The following is a 15732-nucleotide window of genomic DNA, read 5'->3' as shown; positions in this document are numbered from 1 at the left end:
CGGTTCTTGTCGCGTTTCGTCCCGCTCGGGGCCTTTCTTAACGCCGCAAAGAGCCGCCTTGTGCCGTCTTCTCTAGTCTCCAGGAGCTGCAGCGGAGGTGACATTGATCCCTGCGGTTCCCTCCAAAGTGTTTGGCAGAAGTAATGTGCGGGCGAAACGTCCCAGAAGCCACAGAAGCTCTTCCTTGAGTCAGACCACCAGATGAACCATGCAATGGTTACATCGCTCTGCATTCCTGAAGGAACTGAAATACAGGTTTTAGCTAGTAAACCCTATCTAGAACTAGTGTGAGAGTTTTGTAGTGTACCGACCTTGAAAAATACATATAAAAATGTCCATATAAGAATGATTTTTGGCCTTTTTCCTCTTGAACCTGATTTCTTGTGTCCAACCCTTGCTTGTCCAGCACTATAGCATTTTTCCAAGGAGAACACTGTCTTCACTTAAAACTTTTGATGCATTGTGGGATTGCACAGAAAGTTTGGAATGAGTAGTGCAAACAAAATTCTCTTTGCCATAAATATGGTAATATTGATACTTGGGCAAAACTACTAGAAATTTTTTAAAAAGACATAAATGCTTACAGAGTTGGCAACTTACTTTGTAAGGCTTCAGGTAACTATGTAGTTAGAAGAAAAGGTTTAATATGATATCTTGATATCGTATGTTTTAAGGGAAAAGTAGATTATCCAATTTGGAGAAGGTGATCTTTCTTCTGTACTCCTCTGTCCCATTTGTTTTGGGCCAATTTTAGTAAGTCAGTGTAGCTGTCTTGCTTGTCAAGTGTCATAATACAGCTTTTGGAGTTAAAGGACTGCTCTTGACTGAGATTTTTGTGACTATGACATTTTTTTCCATTAATCCATTTATTAAGAATGTGGTAATCTTGCGCGTGACCATGAAATCAGAGAGAATCATAGAAATGTTGGTTGGAAAGGACCTCTGGAGGTCATTTAGTCCAGCCTCTGTTCCAACCAGGACTGTTACTGCCACTAGGTCTGACTTTTATCTATCTGGGTGTTTAAAATCACCAGATTTTTTTGTTCAGCAGACATTCACTATTCCAGTGATCCCTGACAGTTAGTCTATAAATTACTCTTTGCAAACGCAGTTCTATGGATTGCATAGATGGGTCTTCAGTGGATGCCACACAGTTTTGCACTCTAAGTTATGCGAGTTATTTTTCTTACGTTTTCTAAACACACTGATCTATTTTGAATTCTTATGGTTTGATGTTGGTTTTATATGACAGATGTAAGCTGAGAGACTTAGTAAAAAAAAAGTGATACATCATTTTTCCATGGAAATGATAATATGTATAAAATATAATAAAGCGTGTTCACTGCTTCCTGGCATGCCATCCCTTAGCAAGATGCCTTTGAGTTTTATGGTCCACTTTTGTGTAATCCACCTGAGAAGATAAAAAAGTTTCATCTTTTAGTACAAGATCATGCTGCAGACTGTCAGAACCCTGTCATAGTTCCTGATGCATCCTATCTTTAAGATTTTACACACACCCAACAGAATACTGAAGATGACGAAAGCCTATGAGGAATATTACTCACTTAATGTTTTGGAGAATTGTAATGGAAAGATATGAATTATCTTGCTAAAGTCAGCTGATTTTATTCTTCATCTGAGAAATGTCTCTGTCTTTTAGCAGCCCAACAGCTAGGCATTGCTATTAACTCACAGAGAAGATGGCTTTCTGGAAGGAAACTCTGCTGCAGCACCGCCTAAATAGGAGAATGGAAGATGATCTGCAAGAAATAGCCAACATATATGCCATGGCTGGTGTAGCTCCTAATGCAAAAGGTGTTTGCAACAGGGAGGATTTGTTGTAAAAAGCAGTGTATCCTAGAGTTTAGAAACCAGCAAAGCAGGCCCTGTATGTCTCACTGGAACAGATTATAGTGGTGCTGGTTTAGGGGATGGTGCAGGGTCAACTGATAGCCACTAAGTGCTTGTTGTTGTAGGTCCTTAAAGTTCCTGTGGTGCACTTACAGAGATGTAGAAGAGACTGGATGTTTTACCTTATGTAAGCAAATACAGACTTCCTCTTGCAAAGGCTCTGTTAGAACTGTTAATCATTTAGGAAACCATGGGAAGTTATAGACTAGTGTTGTGGCTTGCTGGGTTGAATCAGTTGAATCACTGATGATTGAATGGGAGGAGTAATTGTTGAAGTCAACAGTCTGCCTGTTTAAAAAAAAATTAGAGGAACTTTGCACTTCTAGTGTGGTTGAATTTTCGAAGCCATCTATTTCTGAACCAGTGCTGTTCCTCCCAAATAGGTTAAATTAAAAATAAGATGAAGAAAGCTGGCGTATGAGTGATGAAAGGCATTCTTGATTTATGGAGCCTTTATTAATTTTCTCAACTGCAAAGTCTCAAAAATTGTTTATTGTTAGTTTTTCTCTGGCTACCGTTCATAGAACCGAGAATTTGGGCTTGTGGACTGTTTTTTCATGATAAAACCCTAGGTGCGTTAGAGGGATGAGAAAGGGGGAGTGAGAGGCACTTGGGAGAGTCCTTCTGCAGTTGCTGAATTCTGCAGTAGCCGATTTTTCTTAGTGGAAAGTGAAGGTGATTCAGCATGATATTTTCTTTCGCTTACTGGCAGTTGTAAGCTGCGTGTACACTTCTCATTGTAGTTCACTCCTTCAGTCCTTGGAAGGGGAGACCCAGGACCTGGAATACAGGGAGACATGCTTGTTTGATCAGCACTCCACTAGTTCTGCAAGCAGTTGTTTTCTTAGTAAATAAGCTGTTAGAGCTGTTAACCACATTTTTACTGAGAAGACACTTTTGATTTGCCCCTTCCCTGTTTAAGCGAAAACCTCTCTCAAATCCCTTATTTTGTCAGTGCTACATCCAGAGGGCAGTTTCAGATTCTGTGGCCACAATGGCAATGGATTGAGAAGATGGTTCACAAGATTCCTTTGGCATTAGATATCTTCAGTTCCTCTGCAGCCAACATAAACTCTAGCAACATAAACTAAAAATTGTCAGGCCTGACCGTTCTCACATACATGCAGTTGTGCGCTCATGTCTGATCACAGCCAGATTTGTACTGCTGCGTGGTATGGTAGTGTGTGAACATGATACTAAGTAGTGTGCGTGGAATTGCCATCTATGTACCTGTCCAAAGCAAAAGAGAGAGATTACCCACATTAAAAAAAAAAAATTCAGGGCTTATGAAGTTCAGTCTTCTCTGGTATGCTTTTGTGGTGGACACGTTTTAAACAGGTGTGTGGTTACGTATTTTTAAAAGAGGCTTCTATTATGATAAATGTCAACTCTTCTGCACCAGGTGCCATGTCTGGCTGAGCTGAACAGCCAAGATATGTGAAATCCTGAGCACTCCATTCAGCAGCTCTAGAGGTTTAGTGTGTAAAAACTGAAGGATTAACAGAGATTTCTTCTTGATACAGCTCCAGAACAATAGATGGGAGCTAGGGCCATGTTGTCAGCAGGGAATATGTACATAGTCATTTATACTGTGTTTCCCAACAGTATTCCTCTGTGTTTGATTAAATGAATACAGGGTTTTCCCACAGGCTCCTAAATCTGAATTTAGGCCGGGTTAGATGCTCAAACTGTGACACTTTCAAATATATTACCAAGAAAAGGAGTAAGAATGCAAATATCTTATTAAGAAATGCATTAAAATGCTTCATCATAAGACTGTAGAATAAATTAGTATTTTTCCCACAGAAGTACATGAGAGATCAGGTTTTGGGAAATGAAATGGCACAACCAGTCAACTGCAGTCTTCATCTTCCTTCTGTTTCTCTGGTTGCAGTCACCACAAGAACGCGTACCCTGATGAGTGTGGAAAAACTAGAACAGATGTTGAAAACGCTGTGTTTGGAAAAAGTAACTACCTAGAGGTCAAACCACTTTTTAATAGATTCTAAAAAATACCATCTGTGTTGAAACTTGCGTAGTAGCAAAATAAGCATTCTGTGCCCTGTGTATTCCTTGCTGGCTGTACCTTAGTGTGGGATGCTGAAAGCAAGTAATAGTCTTATTTTCCTGGTGCTCATTGCTTAATGTCGGATTAAGGCATCATCCTGCCTTTGCCCTTTTTTCTCCTTCTTTTGTGCGTTAGGCTGGCATACACTGTCCACACATGCTCTTAGATGCCATGACTCCAGGTCTAGTGAGGCTGCTGAGTAGCACAAACTTTACAGGAACCCAGTGGTCTAGAAGTGCACGCCAAGGAAAAGCAAAAGTCAATTGCTTATCCTATGAGGAAGGAAATTTTTGTAGTCCTCCCCCAGACTGCACACATTATCAGCTACCACTGCTCCAGGCTAGTTGACTCATCAGAATTTTTTTTTCTGTAACTGGCCTGTCATGGTTAAAATGGTAAAACAGAGAGGTTTGAGAAATTGTCCTGGTGCAATGTAAGTGGAAGGCTTCTCACCTCAATTTCAGATTGGGTTCAACTGAAGTGTTAGAAAACTATGCAATTTGGGGGAGTGGAATAAACTGTGGGGCTATCATTTGCCTTTTGAAAACTAAACAGACACAGAAATTTCTGCATCATATTGGTAAAAGTTAACGTAGGTCAGACTTCAGTTACTTAGTGTGGCTTTTGCAGTAAAATGTAGATGAATTAAGAATACATGTTCATTGGGTAAATTTTCAAAGGCATTCCTAGCAGTTAGGTACATCAGTGTTGTTGCAGGTTGGCTAGTTAAGTCAGGAGAGGTAGATGCCTTTATTCATTCATGCGTTTAAAAATGTCCTCCACTGACTTACACTAGAGTTTAGATACTTACGAACTCAGTGACAGGATGTGATATTCTGATTAATTTTATTTGCAGTTATATTACAAAACAGTAAATAATATAAAATCAAATACTACAATAGAAAATCTACTGAACTCTGCCTTTAAGGATATGTATTGCAATTTTTTTACAGGTGACAGAATTGGATTTTTTTTAACTCACATTGTTTCCTGGGAAACAAGCAAAACTTGTCCATTTTTATGCTTCTTAAACAAAGCAAATAATAGAAAACTTTTGTAGCTGCAGAATAAAGGCACTATCTTGACTTTTTGTGTCAGCATAATGGGTAAAGAATGTCACCTTGTGTGTTTTTTTGTGCTTACTAATATGGCAAAATACAATTTACATTTGTTGACAAATCCTGTAAAAATCAAGGTTTTGTCCTATTACTGTTGCTTAGCACAATGTTTAGATGTAACAATAATTCGTACTATAGTATAATTTGCCTTTTCAGAAACCAAGAAAAATTGCACAAAAGCTGGAAAGTTCTTGCAACAGTAAGCTCTTAAGAAGTCTTGGTATTCAGGTAACTTGTGATCTGATGTTGGTGGCATATAAAGTCCATGAATGCTGCATTTTGAGAATAAAAAGTGCTGAGTACCTTGAAAAAACAGGTCTTAATCTGGGCACCCAAAATTAAGGAAACCCTTAATTTTTTTTTTATGCTTGTGCATGCAAATAGTATAAGTACCAATTCCACAGGAAGTCTTGTTAGAAAGGAATAATTATGTCTTCAGGGCTGGAGCTGAAAACTATGGTGTAAATCAAGTGTGAGATAATATACTGATGATTGAGATGAAATCAAATACAGAATAGGTGTGCATTGAGTAGGATCTAGCCTCCACACTGAAAGAGTAGGTAGCCTGGAGTAAAAGAACAGGGTTTGGGGGGCTCATGGGTGGGACTGGTAGGTTGTGTTATGCAGGGTCAGGGAGAGGCAGGGAAATGTGGTTTGGAGCAAACTTCACTAACGATGCTGTGATTGGTACCTGAGTCCATCTTTCCTGCCTTCACAGAACAACATAAAGCTCATTAAATGCTTATGGCTCTTTATGAGACACTTGTTTTATTCTTCATAATCATTCTGGAAAATGTCATGTTTTCTAAGTTTTCAGCTGGCCGTAGTTTCTAGGTTAATAGGGCAACCCTTAAAAAGCAGTAAAAAACCAGTACCATAGTCTATACCCATTAAAAGTGTCACTTCTGCTAGGAGAGAAGATGGATAATCATCAGCTTAGAATGTAAAGTTTTTGGAGAAACTATGTTTATATATTTAGGTACATAATGCATATAAATATTTACGTATATGTATCTGTGTGTGTGTGTGCACGCATATTATGTCTACATAGCCACAGTGTGGCCTGGGCAATGAAAATGCAAACTAAACAGGAGATAAGAATCAGAGATCTGTACAAAATATGAGGAGTGGCATTTCAGTTAGGTATCGTGTGTTGTTGAAGGGAGTGGAAGGCCTTCCAGTTACTTGTGTTATTTCTCAACAAGGGCTGATTTGTAAGAGAACCTTGGTGCCAAACTCCATTTAAACGTCCAAGTGTAGGTTTGGATGTGCCTAGGACTTCAATTTTTTTTATCCTGTTAATGCCTTTGGGATTTCTCCCATCAAATTGCTGGCTTTCCTATTCCTTTCTTATATATCCCTCTTCCTAGGAACTGTAGAAAAACTCCGGGTGGTTAAAAATTGGGTTATGGATTTTATCACATAGACGTGTATAGCTGTGTATCGCAGTGGTGGTAATCAGTCCCGTTTGAGTCATCCCTACCTGCTTTGTTGAACTGCTGTGAACTTGCTTGGTATTTTCCTTTCCCAGCCCACAGCTAATTTATTATAAAGAATGCTTGCTTTACAGTTTACCTAAAGTTACTGATTGAAGTTACATGCTCAAAAATGTTGCAGACATACTGTGTTAATTATCTTAATTGTCTTCTCACCATGAACACTGTTGAAAAAATAAACTATTAACTAGAGTTTTAGATTGGAAGTCCATACTTATTTTGGGTCATGTAGGGCTCAGTTATAGTTAATTGCAGTGGTCTGTGAAAAAACACAAAAATTGATTTTTTGCTGCCTCTTTAGCACCATGTGGGTTTACCCAGTGCTGAAGATGGAGTGTTCTGTTCAATCAATCTCATAACAATTTTGAAAAAAATACAGATTACTTTTAAATAGATTCCAGAAAGAGACTTTGGAAAGCCATTAGTAGTGAAAGGACAATAGATTAATTGTTTAATCCATACACCTCTTAACATTTATGACTATTTAGCCAGAAAGTGGCATTAAGTAGGAACACTTATTATTGTTTATGTTTCTAAGTCCTTATTTCATAGTATTCCAAAGTTCTAAGCAGTATTTTTAAAGTTTTCTTAAAACTGATGCTGAATAGATGATTCTTCATGGGTCTCATATTCTCAAGATTTGTAAGATAAGGACACTACACTTCCTGCTCCTGCTCCTCACAGTGGAAGGACCTGCTTGAAGGTCAGGAGTTTAAATGGTGTGGATGCCAAATTCTTTAATTCGTCTGGGAAAGACTTGGCTAAAAGGAAACTGGCAAGCTGTGAGGCATGATGCGAATGTTCTTCCACTATCTCTCAGGTACTTTGCAGTTTTCCCAGAAATGGGAAGTGCTTTTACGCCTCTCAGGATACCACGTGTTTTAAAGATATCCCTTAATCTTATAAATTAAATGTGTAGAAGAGTATTTCATAAATACCATTCCTTTAAGCCCACTTATGTAAAAGGAAGCAAAATAATACTATCTTTATATTTTTTATGATATATTTAGTATTTGGAGTAGTAGCAAAGAACTTGTACATTTTTTAACTGTATCTTCTAGGATTATCTTGTTTTGAAAACCTACATTAAACACTCTCATATCCAGCCTGTAAAACTGAGAAATAACTCAGAGCTCTGAAGTCTATAAATACACCTATTTACTTTACCCAGAACGTCATTTTCCTGGCCAGATTCCCATTTTTATTTAATCTTGTAACTTAATTTATGTTTTTCCCAGCTGGGTGTTTTAAAATATATTTAGACCATCCACAACATAGAATCACAGAATGGTTTGGGTTGGAAGGGACCTTAAAGATCATCTAGTTCCAACCACCCCTGCCATGGGCAGGGAAAAGTAAGTCCAGGGTAGTGTGTTTGCTGTAGGCTGTCCTGACTACCCTAAGGATCTTGAACTCCACCATTTCATGGTCACTGCAGCCAAGGCTGCCCTTGAGCTTCACATTCCCCACCAACCCCTTCTTGTTGGTGAGAACAAGGTCCAGCAAGCATAGCACCTCTCCTTGTTGGCTCCTCTATCACATGTATAAGTGTATTTTATTTTTTTGCTTTTGGGAGGAGTGAGAAGAGTAGTTCAATATTTTTAATCATGTTTAGGAAAGTATCTTTGTGAAATACGTAAAAAAAAGATGAGAAGCATTTTGAAAACACAAACCATCTGTGAAGTAATATAGTGAGCAGTGAGTTTGTGATTTTAATGTAAAAGAGATGCAAAGACGATGATTCTGGTTTCACTGATACCGTCTTTATTTCTGATACATGTAATTCTGTTTAACAGCGTTACTCTTGGAACGGAATTAAACTTGACATGCTCCCATCAGTGAGATCAGAACTGTGCTGGGGTTCTAAGTGCAGTAGTGTTATTTTGTCATTAAGATTGTTTTGACTGGTCTCTTCAATTTAACAAGCACTTTTTGCATCCTTGGTACACCAAGGATAATTAAGCACAATGGTGGCAAAAGTCCCAACAGAAACAATACCTATCATGGAAGAAGTCCTAGAGGTGGTCTTGAACTAGCTGTTGTTGTGGTGTATTCAGGGTGACACACCCAGGGCATGGACTTTGGACTGGAGTTTTGATAGGAAAAGATCCAATTGTGCTTTTGGGACACTTGATGATCTGTTAAAGTGACACCAACAGCTCCTATGTAATAATATTGTATCACAGAGAAGCCTGTGCATCTTCAGGATACAAAGTAGTCTTTCAGCGCAGTCTTGTACCATCTTTTTTTCCTGTTTGTATCCATTACATTTCCTCAGTATTTACTGGATGCTAAGTTCTGTAATGGGTAGGGTTCTTTTTCTGTAAGATTTTTTTTTAACTACAGCTTTACAACTGACTACAGAGGCAGGATAGCAAGTGCTACTTCACATTAATAAAAAAGTTCTGACAGCAGCAGCCTTCTTCTTGATTATGATTTATTCAAATTTCCTTTTTGTCTGACTGCAAAACTACATTAAAATCCACTTTGTGCAGAATGGGCTATGTAAGACCAACCTCATGTGGCATCTTGTCCAACTATATTGTCTGTAAAATCTCTAGAGATGGCAAAAGAAATCCTTACGACATCAAAACAGAGAAGATGTTTCTTCTATGTGAAATAACATTGTATGTAATCTGTGGTTTAAAAATCTGCAAGATCTGTTCAGATTTTAAGAATGGTTTTTGTCAGAATGTTTGTCCGCACTTAACATTTCGTTTGTCTCTGTGAATTATTAACATTGCCTTTGAACATGAGTAATGTGTTTTCAAATACTAAACTAGTTTCACAATGGGAAAGATTTTCAAAGGGCCTGTTGTACACACATAGTATCACCTGTAATGCTGTTCTGTGCTGCTAGACCAACAGCAGTTTGGGGGTGTTAGCATGACTGATGGAGGAAAGGCTGCTTTAAGACTTGGTCCTGCTTTGATCTACTCAACCGGAATTTTTCCATTGATTTCAAGGTCAAACCTGTACCTGAAAAATGGTCTCTGGATAGCTGTGTTATTTTCCATGGTGCAACCGTTAAGGTTCTTTTTTTCCAAGTAAACTTCCTCACATTAACCTGGATAATATAAACATTCAGGAGGAAAACAAAGGCATTTTTAAAAAGTCTGGGCTGGAATTTTTGTTTCCCACAATTCAAATAGTTCTGTGTAATCATTCAGAATTAGTCTAAAGTAAATAAAAAGCACTGCCAGACTGTAGCAGTTAAGACAGGCATAACATAGGATGCAGGTTTTGAACCATGGAATATCATATCGCATGTGCTGACAAGAGGAGTCAGTTTAGGCAAGAGCATTAAACTCCTGTATTTTTTTAAAGTTTTGAACGTAAACTTACTGGGGAGCAAAGCACACCCTTCTTTTATGTCCAGAAATGTAAATGAGATATTAATGGTAAATTCTGTTCTATTTGACTTACAAGTTATTTTGAAAGAAAGGCCATATAAAAGTTAAAATTCTGCTACTGTAGTTCTGCTAGTTCACGAAAAAATTAACCAGGACTTGGGAATTTGCCAGAGCTTGTTGCTTTTGGCTCATTTCCAGTCGAGCCCTTGAGAAAGCCACCAGCATGTTATTGCTGTTAATGCCTTTGTGATCAAACACCGCAGTCTGCAGAAAACATTAGAGCTGTGCTAATTTACTCCCATAGTTTTATCTGGTCAAAAACTGAGAATAAAGATTGCAGCAAAACATTCCAGGGAGATGCCACAGTTTTTCTTAAAGCTATGGATTATCAAGATTTCTATGAAATACGATCAGGCAAATGTGTGTTCTTTGCATCTAAGGATGCCACGTTATATTGCAGTTCTAATCCCAGCTCATGAACCATCTGTCAGCCAGGAGAGGGAAGCTGTTCAGATGAGAACAGTTGCGTCTTTCTGGCCTTTTGAAGTTCACATACTCAGGTTTGCAGCCATACCTTGCAGTTACACACAGGCTTTTCATACACAGTGTTTTCATACACGGTACTCAAAGATTCTGGAGTTAAAAACAGCTGTGTCACACTGGAGGAATCACACTTGATGGACAGCCAACCACAGCAGCTCTGCAAACCTGACAAAGCCGTATCACTTTTAGTATTAGTTATTAACAGTTTTCACAACACTGTCATATATTTCTTGGTATCACCCTTGTTGTAGAACTAGTTCTATCATGTAAATGTGGGCAGGTTTGATAGATCAGGTAGGGGTCGGGTAATTAGGTGAGAAAACTGCAGCCGTGAGGAAACAATTTAGGAATTGCACATTCACCTGAATGAACATTTAATTTACTTTATCCTGTTTCCTAGACTGCTGGTGGTCACATCCTGGTCAGCCTCTCTGGTTCTGATAGCTGGGATGCTATGCTCTCTGAAACAAGTTTATTAGACAAGCTGCAATTTTGTAGACTTGTTGAAGGAGTTGTTCTCCCTTATGAGGAAAGGCTGAGGGAGCTGGGTCTCTTTAGCCTGGAAAAGAGGAGACTGAGGGGTGACCTAATGAATGTTTATAAATACGTGAAGGGTGAGTGTCAGGAGGATGGAGCCAGGCTCTTCTCTGTGACATCTAGTGATAGGACAAGGGGCAATGGGTTCAAGCTGGAACATAGGAGGTTCCGCTTGAGTATGAGGAAAAACTTCTTTACAGTGAGGGTGACAGAGCACTGGAACAGGCTGCCCAGAGAGGTTGTGGAGTCTCCTTCTCTGGAGACATTCAAAGCCCGCCTGGATGCGTTCCTGCGTGATCTGATCTAGGTGTTCCTGCTCCGGCAGGGGGATTGGACTAGATGATCTTTCGAGGTCCCTTCCAATCTCTAACATTCTGTGATTCTGTGATTCTGTGAAGGACAAGTGCCTCTGTAACAATAGGAGTGGTTTCACATTGAATTGGCCATTCTGGATAAGCCTACAGCAGCATTTCACCATCACATGGAGTCTTAAGGCTAATAAAATTGTTTCAGAGAGAAAGATGTTTGGAAGTTCTCACTGCTGTCAGATTACTGAGGGAGGCAGAAAGATTTCAGAAGCTGCAGACCCAGGGCTTCAGCTGACTTCCCTGAGCCTCCGATCCTGTCCTCAGCCACTCTGTCTGGCCAGACGTTCTGTATGCACAGCAACTTCTGTGAGCAGGTGACAAAGCAGACAGGAAAATCCATACATCAGAAAAATAACTCAGAAAAACAAATATCTGATTGAACTATATTTCAGCTCAGCATCTAGCTAAATGATTGGGATGTACAAGCACAACAGGGCTTAGAGGTATGGAGAAGGAATTGTGCTGGAAAGGAAAAAAAAAGTTTTGGAATTTAACAATTTTCAAGCACAGGCTTTAAAAAGACAGTTCATCTTTTGACACAGGTTTAGGTCAGACGTTGTCATGGGATTTGTCATATTTGTAGGACAAGCAAAGAGATTTTTTGCCCACATGGTTTTGAGTGAAGAGTATAATGCCCTCCTCAATTTGACAAATATTTAATTTGACAAATTTTCTAGAAAAAAATTCCCAAAATGAGATAGGCTTTTGTTGGATTAGTTTTTTTAATACATTTTTCTCTGTCTTTTAAAAATAAAAATAACTAAAAGGCAGGACATTTTTTGTTTGTTTGTTTGTTTTGGAGTATTAACCTGCAGTGCAAGCACTGGGTCCTTTTTCTGCAGCGCTGGAATGCCCAGCAAGACTGCTAATACTGAGAGAGAGTGAAGCCTTAGAGCAGTGAGTTTCACCCCAGAAAATTATATCCAAGGAATGCAGACGTGATTGCTAATTGAACTATTTTTTGTTTAACTTTATCAATACGTTTATTTTCATGGGAAATACATCATTAAGGTTAACGAGGAGATGGCTGCTGAGTGATCCAAAGCATCTAGAGAAAACTGGAGAAAAACTAAAATAGCTAAAATAGTCTAAATGGCACAGGCACTGAAATAACCAGTGGTTATTTTAAAAAGCAGTGCTTCAGAGAAACTGCAGGCATTGAAGAAAAGCTTTGACAAAGTAAACTAAAGACAATTAAAATAAGAAAAAAGGAAGCATGGCTTGGCACAGAGGAGGCAGTGGGAAAAGTTCCAGTTAATGTAATTGGAAAGAAATGTAAGAAGTTTTGAAAGAGATACCAACATTGTCAAACCGGGTCAGTTTTTAATAGAGAAAATTCTCATACACAAAAACTGTGTCCACTGGATTGTGCAAGTATGCAGTATTTTCATGTTCATTGCTTTTCCAGATGTGTGTATTAACTTCTGTGGTTTGGCTGAGATCAGAGAGACTAAAAGAAAGCACAGTGTGTGTCAGAGATGTGGGAAAGTTTGTTCACCCTTTGCAAACTGCCCTCCAAACTGTATCTGACTTCCAGTTCCATATGATGTTATGAGAGTCAAAGAATCAGGATTGTTTTCTTTTCTCATATGAATTTCAGTTTAGTTCTTAGGAAATGTGAACTCTACCTTCTTGTCCCTGACTGCCCTCATATGCTTCAAGATGTTTCCCACTCATAAATCCAGCTCTCCTCCTACTTAGGAGAAGAAGGAATATGTGGCATAGGAGCTGTTTTCAGGAATCACTAAGACTTGATATCCTGCAGGCTGATCTGAAGTTTTCAGAGAATGGCTGGGGAAGAGGACCAGAAGTATTATTTTGAAGTTTAAAAATAAGAGTGTTTTATGGGACTCTGTGTATACATACCGTTTCTGCTTGCTTTTTTATAACTATATGGTTTATTCAAGTAATTAATAAATTATTGTAAATGATTATTTTAAAAAAGATAATACTGTATTTTGTCTTTGTATTTCTGAGACATTCTTTCATTCCTTTTGGGAAGTTCCCAAAGAGGTTAAGAAAAAACAAACCATTAAGTTTATTAATGTTTTAATGTCATTGAGTAGATAATGATGTTCCTTTTAAGTAGAATTACATGTTTAGTCTCACCTCCCCTATACCCTTGTCGTATTACTTCGGGAAAAAACTTAGCTTGTTTTTAGCACATTACGCCCATTCACAGAGTGAGTATAAAAATGTATATGTCAAGTAGCAGCAAGACTTCATTAATTAATTTTAAAAAATAGATATATTTTTGAAATACAAAAACAATGTAGTATAATTGTTGGTTAGCAATGAGAACGTGCTGAGCAATAAGAATGTGAAGAACTGGTATGCAATGAAAGAAAAAGACCTTACAAAATCCAAGCATTCTTTTTTTTCTCTACTGGGCATGTGCAGAATTCTGAAAAAAAGGTATTTGATCCTACTTCTGGATTTTAGATTCCTCTTTGAAGATATGTGCAAATGGTTGTTAAAAACATCTCATACCTTTTGTAAATAAAGTATAATCAAAACTGGAAGGAGTGAAAATGCTTGCTTAAAAAGTGTTCAAAGAGCCCATCTTGGGCTGAATTATTGGATATTCCCCTATTTCAAAATGCAATTTCTGTGTTTGTTAGTTCAGCAACTTCTTTCTAAGGCTCTGTACTGAAAAATTGTGTTTATTTTCTCACAGCTAATTGTTATTTCCAGAAAACACGTGGTCTGAAATTTTTGTGTTATACCTTAGTGACTCTGAGATATGGAACAGTTTTATTTCTAATTTTCTATTTTAAGTAACTTCTTAAAGGTAGAACCTACAAACTTATTGTATTTAGAAGACTAATACCAAACAATATATAATTGATTTACCAATATGGTGCTTCTCCCTCAACCAAAATGATTTTATTCTATTTTCTTTCTAGGAAGGAGGCACAGCTGGATGAAGAAGGGCAGTTTCTTGTCAGAATAATCTACGATGATTCCAAAACCTATGATTTGGTTGCAGCTGCAAGCAAGGTCCTTAGTAAGTAATACGGATATCTTCTTTGCCCATTCATCACATAAAAGATACAAGATACCTGCCTCCCTCCCTGCCCCCCAAAATCCATGTAATGGAGAGAAAGTGAAAGCAGGGTATTGGTCAGAGACAATTTTTTTTAAATCTCAGAATAAAGGATTTTCTTTTTTTTTTTTAATTTATCTAAGATATTTTTATCCCTTTTAATCTTTGAAGTGATTTTTATTACTTCCAAAGTATTCCAAGGCATAGGTACACCTTAAAATGCAGTAATATACCTTGTCCACAGAGCATGGTCAGTGTTACAAGCGGTCATGAAGTAAGGATATACTTCTGTAACTACCTTGGCAATACACTCAGGTTTCAACCACTGCTACAAGAGCAGCCCGTGAATTAATCCTTGATCTCTCTGCTGAACAAACATGCCAAGTTACAGAAATATTTGTGGCTTGGGCACATCTCATTTCATATTTGCCTTTGATTTGGGTTGCATTCATTTTCTATCATTACAAGTCTGGTCTGGAATTTAAAAGGTAGAATTATGCCCATCAGCATTATTCTGTCTGCAGACCCAAGTGTAGTATGAATTTGTTCTGAATCAGTAATTAGCCAAGAACCCTTAAGACTATGATGATTGTAGTAGTTATGTTAAATTGGAACAGCTGATGTGGTTTTCTGCTATTGTAAACCAGAAGTAACTCCCCTGAGGTGAGCGCTGCTAGCAACCAAATCCCTTTATTTTCAAGTAGTGTTTTCTTATCTGTATCAAAATCTAAAATGCTATATGTGTGTGAAATGCAGAATGTGGTGAAGTCATAATGGTAATTGGTAAATCCTAAAGAAGTTCCTGTATTGAATATTCATTATTTGCCATGTGGACCTTGAATCTTGTTTTTCTCATATTCTTGACCTACTGGATCTAGGTAAAGTTTAAGTACTGTCACTCTTATTTATGAATACAAGACTGAAGTAGTAAGCAAAGTGCACAAAATGCAGTATTTGGACTGAGTCATATTTTCCTGTTTTAACTAGATCTAAACGCTGGGGAAATTCTTCAAATGTTTGGGAAGATGTTTTTTGTGTTTTGTCAAGAATCTGGTTATGATACAATTCTACGTGTCTTGGGCTCAAATGTCAGAGAGTTTTTGCAGGTAAGAATTTTGTGCGAAATTATTTCAGATACCAGACAGAGGGTATGGTGTAGTCAGCAGATTAGACTTAGATTTGGAGGTATAGGTTGTACTGTATAATGTTCCATTTAATTGTGGAGAGGTGTCTGAAAACTTTCTTCCTTGATATTTGTATTCTGTAGAGCTTTCTGCTTCTCAGCAGTTTTG

At 38.0% G+C, this 15732-nt stretch overlaps 1 protein-coding gene across 1 annotated transcript in view; it reads left to right on the top strand.

Moving 5' to 3' along the window:
* Window positions 1-14300: 14300 nt before the first annotated feature.
* Window positions 14301-15732, top strand: part of LOC104462429 (guanylate cyclase soluble subunit beta-1-like) — a gene marked incomplete at both ends in the record, with an annotated part of 5878 nt that continues 4446 nt past the window's right edge. The window contains 2 exons of the mRNA XM_010074359.1: window positions 14301-14401; window positions 15428-15546. Coding sequence (XP_010072661.1) covers window positions 14301-14401; window positions 15428-15546 — 220 coding nt within the window. The remainder of the gene's footprint in view (window positions 14402-15427; window positions 15547-15732) is intronic.

This window comes from Pterocles gutturalis, unplaced genomic scaffold, assembly GCF_000699245.1.
Source record: "Pterocles gutturalis isolate BGI_N339 unplaced genomic scaffold, ASM69924v1 scaffold17462, whole genome shotgun sequence".
Classification (NCBI taxonomy): Eukaryota; Metazoa; Chordata; class Aves; order Pterocliformes; family Pteroclidae; genus Pterocles; species Pterocles gutturalis.
The sequence above is the reverse complement of the archived record's forward strand: the minus strand, read 5'-3'. Positions and strand labels throughout refer to the sequence as shown.